Genomic DNA, 22,761 nt, shown 5'->3' with positions numbered 1-22,761 from the left:
AAGCGAAAAGCAAGGGAGAAAGGGGAAGATATATCCAACTGAATGCAGAGTTCCAGAGAACAGCAAAGAGAGACAAGAAGGCCTTCTTAAATGAACAATGCAAAGAAATCGAGGAAAACAATAGAATGGGAAAGACTAGAGATCTTTTCAAGAAAATCGGAGATCTCAAGGGAACATTTTGTGCAATGATGGGCATGATAAAGGACAAAGAAGGCAGGGACCTAACAGATGCAGATGAGATTAAGAAGAGGTGGAAAGAATACACAGAAGAACTATACAGGAAAGATCTTAATGTCCCTGATAGCCATGAGAGTGCGGTCACTGAACTTGAGCCGGACATTCTAGAGAGTGAAGTCAAGTGGGCCTTAGGAAGCATTACTAACAACAAAGCTAGCGGAGATGACAGTATTCCAGCTGAGCTATTTAAAATCCTAAAAGATGTTGCCATTAAAGTGCTGCACTCAATATGCCAACAAATTTGGAACACTCAACAGTGGCCACAAGACTGGAAAAGGTCAGTTTACATTCCAGTTCCAAAGAAGGGCAACGCCAAAGAGTGTTCAAACTACCGCACAATTGCGCTCATTTCACATGCCAGCAAGGTGATGCTCAAAATCCAACAAGCTAGGCTTCAGCAGCATGTGAACCGAGAACTATCGGAAGTACAACCTGGGTTTAGAAGAGGCAGAGGAACTAGAGATCAAATCGCCAACATAAGCTGGATCATGGCGAAAGCAAGAGAATTCCAGAAAAACGTCTATTTCTGCTTCATTGACTACGCTAAAGCCTTTGATTGTGTGGATCACAACAAACTCTGGCAAATTCTTAAAGAGATGGGAGTACCAGACCACCTTACCTGTCTCCTGAGAAACCTGTATGAGGGTCAAGAAGCAACAGTAAGAACCAGACATGGAACAACCAATTGGTTCAAAATTGGGAAGGAGTACGACAAGGCTGCATATTGTCACCCTGCTTATTTAATTTATATGCAGAGTACATCATGAGAAACGGCGGGTTGGATGAATCACAGGTTGGAATTAAGATTGCTGGGAGAATTATCAACAACCTCAGATATGCAGACAATACCACCCTAATGGCAGAAAGTGAAGAGGATCTAAAGAGCCTCTTGTTGAGGGTGAAAGTGGAGAGTGCAAAAGCTGGTTTGAAACTCAACATTAAAAAAACGAAAGATCATGGCATCTGGCCCCATCACTTTCTGGCATATAGAAGGGGAAGAAATGGAAGCAGTGACAGATTTTACTTTCTTGGGCTCCAAGATCACTGCAGATGGTGACTGTAGCCATGAAATTAAAAGACGCTTGCTCCTTGGGAGGAAAGCTTTGGCAAACCAAGACAGCATAGTGAGAAGCAGAGACATCACCTTGCCGACAAATGTCCGTCTAATCAAAGCTATGGTTTTCCCAGTAGTAATGTATGGCTGTGAGAGCTGGACTATAAGGAAGGCTGAGCGCCGAAGAATTGATGCTTTCGAACTGTGGTGCTGGAGAAGACTCTTACGAGTCCCCTGGACCGCAAGGAGGTCAAATCAGTCAATCCTAAAGGAAGTGAACCCTGACTGCTCATTGGAAGGACAGATAGTGAAGCTGAAGCTCAAATATTTTGGCCACCTAATGCGAAGAGAAAACTCCCTGGAAAAGACCCTGATGCTGGGAAAGATTGAAGGCAAAAGGAGAAGGGGATGGCAGAGGATGAGATGGCTAGATAGCATCACCGATGCAATGAATATGAACTTGTCTTGAGCACACTCCGGGAGAGAGCGGAGGACAGGAAGGCCTGGCGTGCTATGGTCCATAGGGTCACGAAGAGTCAGACACGACTTAACGACTCAGCAACAAAACTACTCACATTAATGTTAATAGTTCATGGGCTCACCATCAGTGTTTGTAGAGTCTTACAACTTATCCCTGCAATGCTTCAAAGAGGTGAATCTGTCAAGCTCAATCTTGTCGAAGTTCTCGTTTTTCATTGCTAAGCTGGTTCCATGTGAGCATTTTAACCTCCCCCCCCCCCGCTCCCAAGAAATGCATACATTTTTGTGTATATTAAAAAAGTGTGCATTTTGTGAGCATTTTTCAAATTAATTTTGGGGTGTGTGCACCATTTTTGTGCACATTTAGGAAATATACACATTTTTCTTTGCACATATTCCATATATGCACATATTCCAGGATGCTACTGCTTCTTCTTCTTTGCAGTATTTATCACAAGCTCAAAAACATATGGATTGTGGTTTGGGTCTGCGGTCAGTTTCGGAACATGCGAACTGGGTAATCTCACATAAAAACTGCAAACCCAACCCATTTCCCTCGCTGCAACACACAACCCTAACTGCCTTTTCTTTATTTGCATGAAAGAAAAGTACTGCAACTCCCTCAATTACAATTACTCCTGCACATCCCTCAACAGTTGCAATTGCACTAAAACCACTCCCCATGGGATATAGATTGGTGCGATGGAAAGTGCCTTGCTGCAGAGGATACATCCTTACTTTGGAGAAACAGCTGAGCTGCTGTGTGCCCCCCCCCCTTTTTGCCGCGTGGGTGGTGGTGGATGCTTTAGCACTGGAGTGAGTGAGCACATTTTGGCCAATTTATTTCCTGCCCTTAAAGATATGTATTTATGCTGAGATGCAAAATGGTGGGGTAGAAAGCAGAGATGAGATGGCTTGTTCACTTTTTCAAACAATTTTTGGAAACTATTACCTTCTGCCATCAAAAGTGGGAGTGAAATTGACAGGACTCATTCACAGTGCCAAGTAATATCAACAAAGCTTGTCCACAGTTCCATGGGGATACTGGTTGAGTGCACCACCACCAAATAAAAACAAATATAAAACAGAAATAAGAAAAAGCATAACAAAACACAGTTTATGATTAAACTGTGATTATGATTAAATGAGTTGGATGATCTGTTCCTCACAAGCGGGAGCTGCCCTGAGCAAAGAAAAATGGTCACCATAGGCACTGTGGGATTTTTCAGCTCTCCCCACTGAAAACTAACACTAACCCCTTAGCGAACACCTTCTCATAGCCTCAGCTCCTTTTGGCTACAGCAACATTATGTGATTTCATCACTCCTAGATATAGCATGTAAAGCTGAAGAGTTTGTGATGGATACCAGGGAGACAGCAGCAAACTAGAGATAAAAAAAGCAAAAACAACCTTTTTACTGTATTTGGCATTATGCCATAATGGCAAACTCTTCTAACAATAATATTTTGCAGAATAAATGCTTGATTTTTTTCTCATTAGTATTTCTGACAGCATGTATGGTGGGTATTACTGAACAAATGTGGCTGTGCAAACACCCCCAACAAGAGTTACACTGCCAATGAATTCCATTGGTGATCTAATTCCTGTTCCTATATGTGAACGTAGACTCACATGCATTAGCAAACAAACAGTTTGTCTATCAAGCTGAGCTATCTTTACTACAGTCAACATTTGTGCACAAGTATTTATTAGTTTGAAGGGAGGTGAAATCGCTGCTTCCTGCAGAATACTGGTAGTGCACTGTCTAGTGTTTTTTTTTATCAAGAAGTCATGAAGTTCAGCAAGATTCACACTCTCTCCTAACACTTTGGCAACTTCCTCTAAGCAGCCACCTTTCCAGAGAAAAGGAGTATTCAGCTGATACACACATAGAGCGTAGAGCTTAGGGCCAAAACCTCATATTGCCAGTTTGGTGTCTAGACAGTTTCTAGGCTATAAAGTACAAAAACCCAGACTGATTGTATAATCGTTCTTTTTGACTTTTTTGTGGTCCCAGGTCCCTTAGAAAACCACAAGCAATTCTGGATGAAAAAATTGGTGACAGAAACATTTTATGCAGACAGATAATCATTTCACTGTTTAGGTGGCCACCTCTTGTAGATATAATAGCCAAAGAAGGGGACATGCATCACCAAAAAGGTGGCACCAATTTGCATAAGATTTGCATGTGCTAATTTATATGTATACATGCAAATTGGAAAATAATTGCTCTGATTTAAATAGAAATACAGTATATCTTGCCCTAGTGCTAAAGACTGGCCTCTGTGCCTTGCTTAGTTTACCATTCAAGTGATGTTGATGGGCACCTTCAAGGCTCAGCTCTTTCTTCTGTGGGTTATCGTTATATTGGACTTAGGCTGAACAGTCCTTCAAGTCGCGGATGCCTTCAGAATAGAGAACAGTCCTCTGGCAGCCCTTCAAATTGAGGACTGTCCTCTGGAAAAGAGACACATGGCCACCCTATGTTTATGTTGCGCAACAATGGTGAATTCTTACAAGGGTGGGAGTTGCAGTCCAACCTTGGGGGAGGTGATTTTAGGACTATGAAGAGTCTATGAAGCCTGCTAATACTGAAATCAGCCTACTGCTGAATTGGGATTGTAATTTGGTGGGTGCTGTTATTACTTTCATATGGATGAGCTTTTATTTGTCTTTTTTATTTTTATTTTTACTAGCTATTTATTTTCACATGGATAACTTGTGGAAAAGGTTGTTGTCTTCTGAATATTTGAGGGAATTGTCACAAGTGGCAAATTAACTGGTTATTGCTTAGGAAGAACTGCTGCTCTTTTCTTGTACGAGCCCACAAATTGTCTACAGAAGCAGTCACATGTCGCGGGCTCCTCTCGGGCTCCATGCATGCACCTCTCTCTCTGCAAGTAGAGAAAGATGTCCGCCGCTGGAGGTCTCCACATTGCAGCAGCAGAAAGATCCACCACTGTTGCTGCTCCCCTGCAGCAACTCTTGGAATGGGGTGTGATGGGGAAAGCAGAGGGTCTGTAGGATCCTAAGGATCCTTAGAGAGTCAAGGCGGTGCAGTGGAACGACTTGGCATCTTTGGGTGGCGGCCTCTTTCACTGGAGACCGTGACCCTGTCTGGGGATGGAATAGTTCTTTTACTTATTACGAGCATTCGCTAGGAATGTGGTGGGACCCTGTGGGCATATTATGCTTCACAAGAAGTCATGAAGCACTCAAACCCACCAGTGGGTCAAACCTTGTGTCACAAAGACTTCGGATATAATATTTCATAACACAGGATGAGTATTCTTCTTGTTACACTTCCATGAACATCTGGGGGGCAGGGATTGGGTTGTATCCAGAGTTCCACTGGTGCTGTCTCAGATAATGTGATGAAAGGTGAATGTGCTTTCAGTTTGCAAGCATCCAGAATCAGTGTACCTCATATGCACCTATCACCATCTGAGAGCTGATTGCTCACAAAGCTAAAATCATTTTATTTTGGATTAGTACCATTGATTACAGTTAAGACTGGGCAAATCTGTCCATTTTGCCTTCTCCTGCATTTGGTTTTCTAAAAAAACAGAAAGTTCTATGTCTCCCAAATATGAAGAATTTTGGAAAATTCTTATCAAAAAAGAACTGAAACAAAATTCTTCGCTAACTGCACTCACCACATTCAGGTCCAGCTATTCCCAGCATGGAGAGGACCATGTTGTACCTGCCTGCCATGTAGCTGTTAAAGATGAGGAGCCTAAAAGAAGAAAAAAGATTTAGCAATTCTAATGAAGCACTAACATGGTTGACTATATAAGGATTCAACCTGGACTTTTAAGAGCTAACCACTCAAAGCCCTGGGCCTGGAGGGACAAAGCTGTCAGTTTCCATTTCTCCCATATTTGATTTTTTAAAGATCTCAAGTTCCTTTTGTCCCAGATATGGAGACATTTGTGGATTTTGGTACATTCTTATCAAAAATACTGAAACAAAATTTTCACCTTCCCTAACTCCAGGTGTCCTCCTCAAAACAGGTGATTTGAGGATAGCAGCCAGAAAATATAAGTGGCTTCAGGAAAACAAGATCTGCCTCAATGCAGCGGTCCAGTCCAGTCCGATATACTTGTACCATGCTGTTTTGAGTATTTTTAAATGAAAAGCACTTCATTAAATAAATACCTTAACCAGTGGCTCTGCTAGGCTGGACCATGAGGCACAGGAGTGGGGGAAGGGAGTGAGCAACTACAGAAGCTGGCGGGGGGGAGAAACTGGGGCAGCAGAGCAACCAGGATAGCGCTGGGTAGTTGTGACTGGGAGGGCATCTTGCCCAGGCTGTCCCTCAACTCTGGCAGCGCCACTGACCTTGACTTCTCTGCCTTCTGTTGAAATGGAATTTGCATTTAGCCAAGGGCTGAACATGCCTTCTGGAGTTTCAGCTTGGTTTTGAGATGCAGTTTCTGGCTTTGGCTGATTTTTTAAAAACAAGTGTCATTCCTCTAGTAAGCCCTGAAAAAATGTGGTGCAAGCCCATTCCAGAGTAAACCAAAAAGCAAAGTGGCTGCACATTCCTTATTCATGGTGTGGTCTTCCTCATTTCGATGATAGCCGTCGTCATTCATTTGAAGAGCAAGAGCCATGATTGTTAAGCCTCATTATTTTCAATGAGGCCTGACAGTTTCAAAGTGAAACAGAAGACAGCAACTTTCATCCTATGGGTATTTCTTTTCAAGCATGGCCGACTCTTCACTGACTTGTCAATTGTGTCATTCCGTGATGTTGGTTGGTCACATCTCTCTCTATATGTATTCATTTTTGAGGCTCTTAAATAAACCCTCTCTACCCATTGTATTCCCGATATCCCACCATGCACGGCATTCGCTGAGTAGTTTGAATAGCATTTGAATTTGTTGACAAATATTAGTAGGCTTTATTTAGTAGCTGAAGGGGAGAAAATGAAAACAAAGGCAGCTTTGGTGTAAAAGTTTCATTAAATAATATCCTCTTGTTCCAGTATATTAGCCTCTCATGCAACTGATTGCTGTGAATGGACATCATGAGAGATTCACCTGAGTGATGAAAATGGCTGAGAAGGCCAAGATTTGCTATAGAACATACACCAAATATCAGTGAATGTCAACCCTCTTGCTGAAAGGGAGGATGGGTATGAGTTGGAGCCAGACAAGAACCAAGATTGTGGGAAGGACTGGGACTGGGTGATAGCATATAGCAGGAGCGCAGAACCCCTGGCCCTCTGGGCTCCCCAATCTGGCCCATGGAGCCCACTGGAAGAATGCCCCCAGGGGCATCTCAGCTGTTATCTCTGATCTCAGTTTGGAGATAACATTGGGGATGTGGGTGGCAGGAGATTCTGCCAACATTGGGAATTGCTTGGCTTTGAAATCCTCTGGGCTATTTAAGAATATGCAGTGAGGGTGGCTGCCTTGGACTAGAGCTAATGGTAAGAAGAGTGTTCAAGTAACATAATAGAAGGAATTGGAATGGTGCTGATGTGGAGGTGGGGATTGACAGCTAAAAAGAGCATAAACTGCCTTATCCTAGGTCCAACTGTTTGTCCATCCACCCCAGTGCTATGCTCTGACTGGCAGCATCTTTCCAAGGGCTCAGGCAGAGGTCTTTCCCATTACCTGCTACCTGATCCTTGAAACTAGAGATACCAGGGATGGAACCTGAGACCTCCTGTACGCAAAGCATGTGCTTTCCCTCTGAGCTATGGTCTCAGAGCTATGAAAATGCATATATGTGAAAAGGTTGTATAAGAAGTTTGTTTTTTTAAAAAAAATTAAGTTATACAACCTGAAACAAAATGAGAACCACAGTGGTATGGAATGTGGTTTGTCATGGTTGTCCCCAGAGAACTGCAAGACAAAGTCCATAGTACCACCTGTGGGTAAGTAAGTTCACAGAGCTTGTTCTCCCTGGAGAATTCCATGAGTCCTTCTAAATATTTGCATCCTCATTCACAAGAAGACCTTTGCACAATAAGAAGTACCACAGTGTTTAGCCTGTATCTCTCAAATGTCCTGCAGGCAGGCTAGATCACTCCTCTTCCAGCTTAGGCAACACTGAGCCCACACAGACCACTGAACTGCTTGGTTGTCTGTTCAACCTGCTAAATGATAATGGATCCAGACTTAGCCATACCTAAAGCAGACCCATTGAAAGCAGTGGGACTTGAGTTATCATGATGAACTTAAGCCCCATTGATTTCTATGGGCCTACCAGAAGTATGACAAAATCTGGATCTGACCCAGAGTGTTGTTTATTCCACATCAGGTAGGGCTGTCACTAGAGATGTCCGGAGTTTGTAAAATCCATTCCATCTGCATTTCATGGATTGTCAGGTGCCTTTCATTCCATCATCCCCTCACTGATGGAATCAGATTTTTTCCAGTGTCCTAAATTTGCACTTGTGCAAATGTGCAAGTCCCCCCAATTATTATTTTACATATTTTTCTACAACTAAATTTGCCTAAAATTTGAGAAAATGAAAAAACTGGTCTGCAGTTTCACAGAATCCATGCAAGTTGGGAAAAGCCAGTCTGCTACAGAATCTGCAGGTCGGATTCATAGAAATCTGAAGTAATTTGATTCTGGTGCAGATTTCTCCGACATCCCAGGCTGTCACCTCTTTAAAGAAAACGTAATCAGTTGTATGTGTTTTATTTGATTAATCAATCCATATCTGCATACATTTTCAAATGAGAAAAACAGTAATTGAGGGAAGGTCTGTAGCTCAGTGGAATTGTCCATGCCAGGTTCAGTATCTGAAAAATACCTGCTGAAAATCCCAAGTTCAATACCTGGAATCTCCAGGTACGGCTGGAAAAGTCTCCTATCTAAAAGCCTGGAGTCCATGTACACAATACCAGGCTGGATGGACCAATGATCTGACTCAGTATAAGGCAGCTTCATATGTACCTCTAAATAACAGGAGTTCTCAACCAGCCTTCCCTATTGGTCATGCTGGCTGAGAGATGATGGGAGTGGGTGCCAGCTCCAGGTTTTTGAGATCCCTTGGGCAACACACCCTCAATGGGCCACCTCCCTCAGTGAGCCTACCTTGTCAATGCCATTGTCACCAGCTGCTCTTGGTCTCCATCTTGCTCCTTATTGCTACCACTTGCTTGCTTGACAGGAAGAGAGCCAGTGAGCAGACAGGAAGTGGCATCTACTGCTCCTCCTTCTCACCATCACCATTGTCTGGGCCAGGATGAGAGGCAGGTGAATAAGCAGGTTGCATTGGTGAAGAGGAGGAGCAAGTCCAGCGGGATCTTGTCAGTGGGCCCCTCCTGGGGTGTAGATCCTTGGCAAGTGCCTGACCATGCCTACTCTTGATGCTGGCCCTGATGGGAGTTGTACTCCAGTACATCTAGTTCCCGTGTACCTCAGCTCTCCTCTGGGGGTTCATGGGTATTTGCAATGCTGTGTCAAAGCTCTTTTATTCCAGAGAACCTTTGAAGTAAAGGCCTCATTTTTGTCCTCTGCTCCTTTTTCTTTTCTTTTTTGCTGGTCGTATTGTTTGTTGATTGATTATATTTCATGGGTTGGATTCAGACTTAGTCATAGTTAGAGCAGACCCATGGAAATTGATGGGATTTAGTCATGACTAACTTGTCAATGGGTCTAGGCACAAAATAATTCCCATTGATTTCAATAGGTCTACTCTAAATATGACTAAGTCTGGATCCAAAAATATGGCTGCTTTGGAGGGAGGGTGGTATTTTGTGGTTTTTATGTATATTTTGTATTTTATGCATTGTTTTGGATATTTTTATTTGAAAAGTGAGATATAAATATTTAGTATAACACATATAAACAAAACACATACTGTCTTTGTTTTTAGATGATGCACACAAGTATCGCAGCAGGCTTCACCTGAGAAGAACCATTCCCTCTTCTGTCACACACAGGAGGGAGTATTTTTACTAGAATACTATTAACCTCTGCAGTTTTATAACTACATTGCAAGAATGTGAAAATCTGCTTTCTGATTAATCAAGTGCCACCTTTTTGCTTCATTAAATATTTTCAATTGCTTCAGTTAGGGCTAAAAGTTGCAGCCCTTGTTAACAGCAAAAAAGGATCTAAAGGCATAATCCTATGCATGTTTAGACAGAAAAAAAGGCCTACAACTCCCAGCGTGCCCTAGCCAGCATGGCTGGCTGAGGCATGCTGGGAGTTGTAGGCCTTTTTTCTGTCTAAACATGAACAGGTTTGCACCGTAAGTATCAGAATGCTAACAGCACAGTCCTGTGCATATTTACTCACAAATAAGTCCCATTGAGTTCAGTGGGGCTTTTGTTGTTTATTCGTTCAATCGCTTCCGACTCTTCGTGACTTCATGGACCAGCCCACACCAGAGCTTCCTGTCGGCCATCGCCACCCCCAGCTCTCCCAAGGTCGAGTCCGTCACCTCCAGAATATCATCCATCCATCTTGCCCTTGGTCGGCCCCTCTTCCTTTTGCCTTCCACTTTCCCTAGCATCAGCATCTTCTCCAGGGTATCCAGTCTTCTCATGATGTGGCCAAAGTACTTCAGTTTTGCCTTTAATATCATTCCTTCAAGTGAGCAGTCTGGCTTTATTTCCTGGAGTATGGACTGGTTTGATCTTCCTGCAGTCCAAGGCACTCTCAGAATTTTCCTCCAGCACCACAGTTCAAAAGCATCTATCTTCCTTCGTTCAGCCTTCCTTATGGTCCAGCTCTCGCAGCCAGAGGTTACTACGGGGAAGACCATTGCTTGAACTATGCGGACCTTTGTTGTCAGTGTGATGTCTCTGCTCTTCACTATTTTATCAAGATTTGTCATTGCTCTCCTCCCAAGAAGTAAACGTCTTCTGATTTCCTGGCTGCAGTCAGCGTCTGCAGTAATCTCTGCGCCTAGAAAGACAAAGTCTGTCACTGCCTTCACGTTTTCTCCCTCTATTTGCCAGTTATCCATCAAGCTGGTTGCCATAATCTTGGTTTTTTTGAGGTTGAACTGCAACCCAGCTTTTGCACTTTCTTCTTTCACCTTCGTCATGAGGTTCCTCAGCTCCTCCTTGCTTTCAGCCATCAAAGTGGTATCATCTGCATATTGGAGATTGTTAATGTTGTTTTCGGCGATTTTAACTCCAGCCTTGGCTTCATCAAGCCCAGCACGTCGCATGATGTGTTCTGCGTACAGGTTGAATAGGTAGGGTGAGAGTATACAACCCTGCCGTACTCCTTTCCCAATCTTAAACCAGTCCGTTGTTCCATGGTCTGTTCTTACCGTTGCTACTTGGTCGTTACACAGATTCCTCAGGAGGCAGACAAGATGACTTGGTATCCCCATACCACCAAGAACTTGCCACAGTTTGTGATGATCCACACAGTCAAAGGCTTTAGAATAGTCAATAAAACAGAAATAGATGTTTTTCTGAAACTCCCTGGGTTTCTCCATTATCCAGCGGATATTGGCAATTTGGTCTCTAGTTCCTCTGCCTTTTCTAAACCCAGCTTGTACAGCTGGCAATTCTCGTTCCATGAATTGCTGGAGTCTACCTTGCAAGATCTTGAGCATTACCTTACTGGCATGTGAAATAAGTGCCACTGTTCGATAGTTGGAACATTCTTTGGTGCTTCCCTTTTTTGGTATGGGGATATAGGTTGATTTTTTCCAATCTGTTGGCCATTCTTGTGTTTTCCAAAGTTGCTGGCATATGGCATGCATCACCTTGACAGCATCATCTTGCAAGATTTTAAACAGTTCAGCTGGGATACCGTCATCTCCTGCTGCCTTGTTATTAGCAATACTTCTTAAGGCCCATTCAACCTCACTCTTCAGGATGTCTGGCTCTAGCTCACTGACCACACCGTCAAATCTATCCCCGATATTATTATCCTTCCTATGCAGATCTTCCGTATATTCTTGCCACCTTTTCTTGATCTCTTCTGCTTCTGTTAGGTCCTTGCCATCTTTGTTTTTGATCATACCCATTTTTGCCTGGAATTTACCTCCAATGTTTCTAATTTTCTGGAAGAGATCTCTTGTCCTTCCTATTCTATTATCTTCTTCCGCTTCCACGCATTGCTTGTTTAAAAATAATTCCTGATCTCTTCTGGCTAACTTCTGGAATTTTGCATTTAATTGGGCATATCTCCCCCGATCACTGTTGCCTTTTGCTTTCCTTCTTTCTTGGGCTGCTTCCAGTGTCTCAGGAGACAGCCATCTTGCCTTCTTGGTTTTCTTTCTCTTTGGGACGTTTTTTGTTGCCGCCTCCTGAACAATGTTGTGAACTTCTGTCCATAGTTCTTCCGGGACCCTATCTACTAAATCTAGTCCCTTAAATCTATTCTTCACCTCCACTGCATATTCATGAGGAATATTAGTGAGCTCTTATCTAACTGATCTGTGGGTCTTCCCTATTCTCTTTAGTCTGATTCTAAATTGTGCAATAAGAAGTTCGTGATCTGAACTACAGTCAGCTCCAGGTCTTGCTTTTACCGACTGCATAGATGTCCTCCACCTTTGGCTGCAAAAGGATGTAGTCAATCTGATTTCGGTGTCGACCGTCTGGTGAAGTCCATGTATAAAGTCGTCTCTTAGGTTGTTGGAAGAGAGTGTTTGTTATGCACAGTGAGTTGTCTTGGCAAAATTCTATCAGCCTATGTCCTGCTTCATTTTGTTCTCCCAGACCATGCTTGCCTGTAATTCCAGGTGTCATTTGACTACCCGCCTTAGCATTCCAGTCTCCTGAAATGAAAATAACATCTTTTTTTGGCGTACTATCCAGTAGGTGCTGCAGATCCTCATAGAACTGATCTACTTCTGCTTCTTCAGCATCTGTGGTTGGGGCATATATTTGGATCACTGTGATGTTAAATGGCTTACCCGGAATTTGAATTGAGATCATTCTGTCATTTTTTGGATTGTATCCAAGCACTGCTTTAGCCACTTTATTATTAATTACGAAGGCTACTCCATTTCTTCTGTGGTCCTCCTGTCCACAGTAGTAGATCTGGTGGTCATTTGATGTGAAATGGCCCATTCCAGTCCATTTCAGTTCACTGACACCCAAAATGTCTATATTTAATCTTGACATCTCCCCAATAACCACATCCAATTTGCCCTGGCTCATAGATCTTACATTCCAGGTTCCTATGGTGTGTTGATCTTTAGAACATCGGATTCGTCGTTCACCACCAGCACCATCAGCTGCTAGCGGTCCTTTCGGCTTTGAGCTAGCTGCATCATCACATCTGGGGCTAGTTGAACTTATCCTGTGTTCCTCCCCAGTAGCATTTTGACCATCTTCCGACCTGGGAGTCCCATCTTCCGATGGTATACAGACATATCTCTGGTTATACTGATCCATTTAGTTTTCATGGCAAGAATACTGGGGTGGGTTGCCATTTCCTTCCCCAGGTCAGTGGGGCTTACTCACAGATAAGTATAGGATTGCCTAAGGCTGGAATCTTATGCTTACTAACCTGGGATAGGGGAGAAATTCATTCTGTTAACGTTTTAATGCGAACTTACCTAATTTCACACTTTCGAACCAGTATGTGAACTAAATTCGGTTATCTTTCAAAATTCACATTTTTTCAAATTTTGCAATGGAGTTCTCTCCAAAAATTTGTACAAATATGCATATATTAGAGGAAATGATGTTTATATATGCATTATATTAGGAAACCGGGTTTTAAAAAATGTGTGTATTAAGCAAAAAAATACATACAAAAATGCATGTATTAGGCGAAATGTGCACAAAAATGCTTATGAATTTTCATGCAAACTTTTCTTTTTTAATGTTCAAGATGAACCGGTAATTCAACCAACTGGATGAATTCTCAAAAGTTTGCAATGCACCAAACTTAAGATTGGAAAAATGAGAAACTGGGAGAAACCAAAACTGACAGATTCATCCATCCCTGCCTCTGAGTAGACATGTCTAGGATTACACAGTTCATGTATAAAAATGGAAGAATGCTGTACTCTAGCATGCTGCCTCACTGGTCTAGAAAAGCTCCCCCTACACAAGCACATGCAGATTGCATTAAGATAGCTCAAGTCTTAGAGCTACATCATCAGAAGAACATACTGTTGCCCCAGAGTAATAGTGATCTGCATGAGGCAGCCCCTGATCAGTGTGCAAAAGCATTGTTGCATTTCTTTTTTAATGAATTGCAGTTGGTGTCATAAAAGGGCAATGCAGGAATGTAGTGGAACAGCAAAGGCAGAACTTGACATTATTTAGACATTAATAATAATAATAATAATAATAATAATAATAATAATAATAATAATAATAATATAAAGACCAATCCAACAGCAGCATGTCAAGTGTCAAAAGCAGTGATTGCCTACAGAGCTGCTCAGTGCAGCGCTACACAGAGAAGAGATTGCGTCTGATGGTGGAATCGAGTCCCTGAAAACGTCTGCCATAATAAATACATACATCTTTAAGGTGCTACAAGTGCTTTCAGTATGTCTATCAGGGCTACCTTCTGGAAGTTCAGCATTTGGACAATACACGGGGAATTGCACACTATGCTTTATCCCATAGGCAGCAGCTTGTTCTGAGTAGCCATAAGCACAGCAGCATTCATGCAGCTTTGTGATGCACTTGTGGTTCCCTGAATTAGGGCTTTTTTTCCCAGTATCCTGGAGCATGGAAAAGGTAGATAATAATAATTAAATCTCTCAGGCACCGTTTCTTGTTTCTTGCTAAGAAAAGACTTCTTGCCTTCCTGATGAAGTTTCAAGTTTGAAGTTTTGTGAATAGTGCAATAAAAACCACAGTTTAGAGGGAGGCTTGAGTCTCCTGGAAAATGGGAGGGTTTCGATACCTATTGTGCACCTCTGTCATTATCAGATGTTTCAGCTTGCATCACCAAAACCAAAAGCAGGTATCTTCAGAGAGTTTGGAGACCTATTTGCTGTAGATGTCTCTCTCAACCATTAGAACAAAAGCATTTGTCCTCAAAATTCTTCAGCTTGCTCATTTGATGGAACACAATTTCCTTTATGTCATATACTGATGTTTCTAATTTGATTGCAGACAAACTATTGAACTCCCAATGGCAAAAGGGACTGTTTCTTTAATATCTTGTGCATGGCAAGGGATTTGCACCCCTCTTCTCAAGGGGTAGGGAATGTTTTTTTTCTGTCAAGGGCCACATTCCCCCGGTGCTAATTGTTTGGGAGCTGTATGCCAATGATGGCCAGGGACAGAGCCAAAAGTGGGCTGACAACCCCCTTCTTTCTCTCTCACTCTCTTTCTGACACTCCTTTGTCTTTCTGTCTCCCTCTCTGCCCAGTGAGCTTGCCAGGCAAGGGGACAGATCGCTCTTGCCAGAGATCTGAACTGATTGCATGCAGAGGGCTTTTGGCATCAGGCCGAGGGCTGCGTGTTGCCCGCCCCTGTCATAAACCATTTTATGCCATGTGTTTGTGGATGACAGAACCTTCAGAGCAGGTTGAATCGAACAGAGATAAATGAAGGGATTGACTAGAATATACTGTCATTACATTGCCGGCAAAAGAAGATGTTCTGATTATGGTCCTACATGATAAATTTACACTTTTAGGGCTGGCTTTCTGCTATTCAGAATGAAATGACAATTATATCATTTCAGACTTTGTGATGATGCTCTGCTCCTACTGTTTTATATTGTTTAATGTTCTCTTCATATCATATCTAGTTAAAAAGATTTCAGATATGACCATGGGGAAAGAGCTCTGCTGGAGACTGTGAAGGGCCACTGTCTGTTGTGTAGATAGGACTGTGGTATAAAGCAGCTCTATATGTTTATACCAGTGTGATGCCCTCCATCCATGTTATGAGTACCTGTACGCATTATGGAAGGAAAGTTCACCTAAACCAGCTTCCCTTGACCTGGTGCCCTCCAGATGTTTTGGACTACAACTCCCAGCATTCCTGGCCATTGACTACGCTGGCTTGAGCTGATGGTAGTTGAAGCTCAAAACATTTGGATGGCACCAGGTTGAGGAAGACTGATCTAAAGACTATTTTATGGCATCACTGTGTCTACAGCAGCATACATTCCAGCAAAAAGCGCCCCAACGCTAAGCCTGTGCATTCTTAGGAATACTTGCACTCCACACTTTGAAAGATTAGGACCTAAATCTCCACGTTTTTCCAACAAACTGAGAAGTAATTCTCTTCAAGGTAATGAGTTCAAAGAGTGGGAAGATACTGGAGGAAATTGAACCAGCTTTTTTTATTTCTTAGAGCACTCTAGGTCTACCAAAAATGTATGGACAGGACAGGGATTGGTAACATAAAAGTGGGAGGTGAATGATCTTGTCAAATAGGAAGCTAGGAGTTCATCATAGGGTATGATGGTAGGAGAAAGAAGGAGGCGGCGGCATAATCTTCTAACAAATGATTTCCATCTATCACAATAACCCGAATCAATCAATATCCTCAATTTTGCAAAGGATATTTTCCATTAAAGCATATGGAGAAATGTAAATGTGCAAAATGTGTACATCTAAAGCTCATTTGTGGCTGAGGAGGAAACAAGTGCAGAGATATTTTACACGACAAAGGCGCCCTGGATATTCCATGCAATGAGGGCAACAGCCACCCCAGCAGGATTACACACACATGTGCGCGCGCGCATGCCGTGAATGGAATGTGCTGCTTGCGCAATGGCATCTCTGTAAGAAGCTTCACACACAAACTGTCAGAGTACTGTGCAAACGTGGGAGACACGAGGCTCTCAGATATTGCATTTACTACGAAGTGGGAGATGAGTTAACACACTCTCCTGATTGTGATGGGGCTGGGCTTAAGTGAAAGGTTTCTCTCAAATGGTCTGCATTTTGCCTTGGGAGCCTGTCTCTTTTACAGTCATGCTTTGTTTCCTAGCATGACCACCCCTGGGATGTATTGGTCCAGGGCAAACACTGTCTCTTTTCAGTCAGGACAGTCCTAATATTAGTTTCCTTTTCTTCCTTTCTCCTCCCCCCACCCCCATTCCAGGTTGCAAAGGCTGGTGGATGTCCTGAGGAAGAAGATTGGAGCAGGGACCATTAGGATGGTGATCTGACAGAAAACTCCAGTCTGGGGAAGCATTCACATCTGGTGACCAGGCTGCTTCATTCAGCACTGTGTAAACATTGAAGCCTTAACTTAGCAAACAGTTGTTAGAAGTGGGACACTCCAACGACATTCCAGGCTGAGATAAAATCAAATCATAAATGTTTAACCACTTGGCTGCTGAGTTGTGCAATTTGTCCAATGGTATCCTGGTGCACATTTATTTGTTTTTATAGCAGATCTATTTTGGTACAGTTAATGAGCCATTGGGAAGAGTTATATGTGTACATGTGTGTATATATTTTCTATGGACAATTGTTTCTTCACAGAGTGTAGTCTACTACAAAGCAAGGCTTATTTGGGTTAGGCTCTTTCTGCCTAATTTAAGGTGCAAACCCTTGCCGAGTATTCTTGAATTCTAAATACACGGAATTGAATATAAGTATTTCAATTAGCCAATGATGGTGGAATTTGAGATGTATGTAACAGATAAGAGAGGCCCAGCATCAAAAATTATCTGTGGCAAATATATTGTCAAATGCTAGGTTTTCTCTTCAGACACTCATTTTTCATCAACACTGCATTGGTTCATGAGAATTGCCCACGTGCAGACAGGCACTTATACACATATATACAGTTCTCAGGAACATTTCAACAGAGATCTAGGGTGCTTCCAGATGGACATCTCCTAGCACTACCCATCAAAAGGCATTGTGCAGCTATTCCACCTTTCCTTCCTTAATGTGTGTGTGTGTGTGTAAAGGGAGGAAATATGGGAAGGCTACAAGATGAAAATGATAACTCTGGATCCCCAGGAACATTCCATGAATGAGGCGGCATAATTGCAGGATAAAAGCCTCATTTAGAAGCATCCCAAATATATATTAAGTAGTAAGAGGTATTTCCCATTAGAGTAACTAATTATTTGGGTTCACTTTTTTTGCATGTTTATTGTTGTTCTGCTAGTGTGAAAAGTCATCCTGAACTTTCTTCTTTCTTCCCATATAATAAGAATACTACAGTACATATTATAATACAGATTGTGTACATCAAACATCCCTTCTCTGAATCACTTGAATGCGGTAGGTGCATCTTCACACTCTCTTATATATACATTATACATTATATGTTTCTTATGTAGAATCCAAAAACAAAATCACCAATAAACAATTTTCTCTTCTTTATATATCCACAGATTTTTTTAATAAATAACTAAATCAGGTTGTTGAAAAATCAGATTGAATATTTGGATATATTGCTTTGAGTTCACATCTTAACTGATCGGAACCTGGTTAATTTGGGGATCAAGTTGTGTAGAAGCAAAGGTTATTCTATGTGCCTCATGTTTCCCATTTAAAACTATCCTTGTTATGAACCCTCTCAATAAGAGCAAACAAACTGGCAATATGATTAACCTCCACTAAGAAAAGTACATCCATGCCAGTTTCCTATCATTTAGAATTGCACAGGCAGTTTCTTCCTCCAGCTTCCCTTGATTATTATTTTACCAATTCAGTGAGAAAGATTATAATGGAAAACTGAAGAATAGAATGAGGAAGAAATAAATCCCGTATTATGTCTATTTGCTGTAAGTCAATAATTCCTGGTATCTTTAATTCTTGCATTGCTAACTTGGGTCATCCACCATTGTACGTGTGTGTATATGTGTGCATGTTTTTATACACCCACCATCTTCTCAGTCCATTTCATGCATCTGAAGAAATAGGCTAAAGAAGTAGAAGTTGCTCTTGAAAGTACAATAAAACATTTATTCCTTAAAATTACTTGGAATGTTTGATCTTTTAATACTACAGATTTACATGGCTATTCTTGGCATCGTATAGACTAACATGGCTGCTCTGAAGGAAAAATAGAAGGACTATGTGGAAGTTTCCAATCGTTAACCTTACACTTTCACGCCAGCTGCAAAGTTCATCCTCCAAACTCCTCCGTGCATTGAATTAAAACACACTGACTTGCAGGCTCCTTTCCTTTCTCAGAAAAATGACCCTGCGCAGAGGTCAGAAGCTGCTAGGGCGAGCACTACCAGGAATCTTTGGTTCTGTGTCCTTCTGCCACATGTGGTGAGGGATCAGAACTGCAGCTTGAAGCATCTAGCCAGGCTCTGGGCTGGCCCCATCCACTGAGGCTAGCCAGTGGGCCCACCTGGGCAGGAAGGACTATAAAGGCTTCCTGTTTGGGCTGGAGTGTTGCCTGAGCAACAAGGTCTTCCTGGCTGTGGTATGTTTCTGTGCGTCCCTTGGCTCTGACTCCTGGCTTGGTTTCTGAGATCTGGAGCTGGCTCAGCTCCTGGCTCCTGCCTCATGGCTCCTGCCTTGCTTCTGACAGCTGCCTACGGCTCAGTCCTAACAACAGATAACCTGGGATAGGGTTTATTTTGTTTGATTTATGTAGAAGATGTGAGATGATTTCTAATTACACACTGGTCAGAACAATTCTTCCCCCTTTTCGGGGTTCGGAGTAAGAGACTTTTTTCCCCCCGCTGGCAAAGATAACAAATTTAATTCCCATGGTGAGTAGTGCTGCTATTACTTCAGAGCTACATGGAGATACTGTGTATTTTTCTGCAGGATTGCACAGTGAGTTGTGAGCTATGCATGGTCCATGCCATGGTAAAATATGTAAATAGCATCACGTTGTCTCAGAATAAGAACATTATTAAAGCTTTTCAGCACTGTAATTAGATTCATGGTAAGCCTTCCCTAAGCCCTCGCTAATTATATTGCAACAAGTCAACTTGAATATTGCAACCTTTAGTCACCCAGCAGTGTTTCCCATTCAGCCCCAAATCATAACCTGATCATGGTATTTTGTACAGCAGGATCCCTGCCACCCTCTGACAACTGCCGCCTTCCAAGGTGGGCTGCATGGCTGCAGGATGTACCCCATCCAAAGACTAGGCATATACACCCTTAGGTCCCCTCAATGAAGTTTGTGTTTCCAGCCAGGTGGTGCCTAGTACCTTTCCTCATAGGGGAGTTGTTCTAGCCTCTTGAACATTTTGTTTGCCCTTTTCTGCACCTTTTCCACTTCTAAAATATCCGTTGGTAAGTCCAGTGCCCCAAACTTTACACAGTATTCCAGGTGTGGTCACACAATAGATTTGTACAAGGGCAGTACAATATTGGCAGTTTTTTATTTATTTCTGAACTAAGATCTGACTCCCACCGTATATAGCCTTGCTGTTTTCAGGGACATCACAGATGGAGGGGGGGAGGTCTATTTCCACCAGTTTCAAGTGTTTACCACCAGAGGACCAGGCTGGCCAACCACCTGGATACAGAGGCAACCCCACCAGGAGGCAACATAAAGGTGATACCTCAGGCAATTTATTTATTTATTTATTGCATTTATAACCCGCCTTTTTTCCTCTTGCAAGGAACCCAAGGCAGCTTACATTATCCTCCTCCTCTCTATTTTATCCTCACAACAACAACCCTGTGAGGTGGGTTGGGCTGAGAGTCTGTGACTGGCCCAAATTTTGGGCTGTATTAAGTAAGGTCGAGTGGGAGACAGATCTGAGCCATGAGCATGATTCTCCCACACAGAAATCATTGAAATGAATGGGAACTTTACAAGAGTCCTATCTGGTCGCCTCATGCCTTATTTTTTAACTTATTTTTTTTAACTCATGCACAACTTTTTAATTCATGCAACTATAAATGTGAGGCTCCCTGTGTGAAACCCCTGTATGGATGTTGCAGGTGGTTTTGATGAAACCAACTTCCTTCCAAATATAAACATGCCAAGTATTGCAATTGAGCACATTGATACCCAAAGGCCTTACGTTGAATGTTAGAGTCGTTATAACACTGGCACTTGCCGTGCATGAATGGCTAAAATCTAGAGCTATGCATGGGTTGGCATATATCTGCAGGTCTCTACAGAATGATGACTTGATCCGGGAAGGAGGAGGAGCTTGGATTTGATCCCTCACCACCACTGAGAAGGTGATCAGATCTGCTGAAGCTGATTCAGTACTCATTCAGTACTACACAATGTGGCTCCACTCAAGCAGTGGGAATTCCGTAGAGGGAATCCAGCAGCAGAACTGCATGCACACCATGTGTGATCCAGACAGTGACTTGACACACAGACCACCCTTGCTGGATTGGGCTAAATTGTGTTTAGGACTGGGATGTAAACATGTGCTTCTGTTGTTGTTCAGTCGTTCAGTCGTGTCCGGCTCTTCATGACCCCATGGACCACAGCACGCCAGGCCTTCCTGTCCTCCGCTCTCCCCCAGAGCGTGGTCAAGATGTGCCTCTGTATTTTGCTTTAAACTCCAGTGGAAAACATGCTTCCCTTTTACACTCTCTTGCAGAGATCCACATGCCTTGCAATGGGAGGCCATGCTTCTGTACACCTATCCCAGTGTTTAGCTGCCCAACAGACGGTGGTGTAGCCTTACATTCTGAAGTGCAGGTGCTCACCATAACAACCCCCATAACCATAACTCCAAGGAGAGACCAAAAATTCAGGCAGCTGTGTTGATCCGTATCAACAAACCTTTTCTAGCAATTTTCATCTTAAGCGGGAGCAGGTCTGTTATAAAGCTACTGGGTTGTAATTGCCCGTTCAGAGCCAAGCCAACCCAAAATACTTTTCATTATAACAGGGAACGATGTATAATTACTGGGGAAATTGATTCCCTCCACCAGCTACTGTGAGGATTGACCAGGGTGGCAAATAACGGCAGTGTCTCTGCTAATCAAAAAGTGTTGGCGCTGCATCCCTGCGAGCCCTGACTCCCCTACACCACTGCCAATAAATAGCCCATGCAGTCAGTTTTAAGGGTGTCAAGCAGGGTTTGATGGGAGGGCCCTAAAAGGAAGGCAGAGGGAAGCAGGGTTTGGATGCAGGCTCCACCCCCACAAACAGGTGGATGCTTCTTCAGTGCTTTACACGGGGGTTCCTAATTTAGGGTCAGGAGACAGACACATGGCCCACATGGTAAGTGCAGAGATGTCTCTGCCCAAACCATGTGCCACTGATGTTTTCTGAGCATGATTTCCAACTTACTATGCAATGTGCAGGTGGAAGCCTGCTTTCATATAGGTATCACCTCTCTAGTATTAAGGCTTTTTTTTTTTTTGCTCTGCATCCAAAGGATGGGAGGACCCATCCTAGTTCTTTAGCATTTAAAATACTGATTGATTATATCCTGCCTTTCCACCAAAAAAAATGGTCCTCAAGCGGCTAACAATAAAATACAGATTAAAAACAAACTCTTAAGTAAATTATTACATAAAAACAAATACATGAAAACACAATTAAAACACATCAAGAAAAGAAATAAGCAGCACCAAACCAATTTTTAAAACCCTTCAGCAGCAAGCCATCTTATATGCCAAAGGCTTGCCTGAATAAAAATAGTTTTGCCAGCCAGCGGAAGGACAGCAGAGAGGGAGCCAGCCTAGCTTCCTTTGCAGGGCATTCTAGAGCCTGGGAGCAGACACTGAGAAGGCCCTCTCTTAGGTTCCCACCAAACGTGCCTCTGGAGGTGGTGGGACAAATAGATGTGCCTCTCCCAAAGATTTTAAAATCCAGGAAGGCTCATATGGGAGAATGCAGTCTTTCCGGGAGCCTAGTCCCAAGTCCTTTAGGGCTTTAAATGTTGGCAATATTGAGATTTTATATTAAATTTAGCACATTATTTCCTCTTTAACACAAGGTCTGTATAAGAAAATCGCTTGTGCTTGTTGTTGTTGTAGGTCATTTTTCTAGTGAAGTACTAATGAACCGCCCCCCCCACACACACACACACCAAGTTTCTTACTTATTTTACATTGATTGGAACTCAGCTTGTAGTCTTGAGCAGTCTAGACTTTTCATTCCTCAGTTTTGTTGGAGCTGCACGTGTTCCATGAGGCTTTTAAACAAATAGTTGGAATGGTTGAATGATTTACATTGCCAGTGCCTAGCTAAATATGTAG

The 22,761-nt window shown here is 42.6% G+C and overlaps 1 protein-coding gene across 17 annotated transcripts in view; it reads left to right on the top strand.

Annotated features, from left to right (window-relative positions):
- Nucleotides 1-18,646, top strand: part of MIPOL1 (mirror-image polydactyly 1) — a 305,293-nt gene extending 286,647 nt beyond the window's left edge. For all 17 annotated transcript variants that reach the window (XM_084843264.1, XM_084843223.1, XM_084843148.1 and 14 more), the window contains one exon: nucleotides 16,748-18,646. In XM_084843264.1, coding sequence (XP_084699390.1) covers nucleotides 16,748-16,814 — 67 coding nt within the window. In that variant the 3' untranslated portion in view covers nucleotides 16,815-18,646. The remainder of the gene's footprint in view (nucleotides 1-16,747) is intronic.
- The last annotated feature ends 4,115 nt before the right edge of the window (nucleotides 18,647-22,761 follow it).

Source organism: Heloderma suspectum, chromosome 1 (genome assembly GCF_057233095.1).
Source record: "Heloderma suspectum isolate Gila_16-S chromosome 1, 16-S_ref, whole genome shotgun sequence".
Classification (NCBI taxonomy): domain Eukaryota; kingdom Metazoa; phylum Chordata; class Lepidosauria; order Squamata; family Helodermatidae; genus Heloderma; species Heloderma suspectum.
This window is presented reverse-complemented; position numbering and strand designations above follow the sequence as displayed.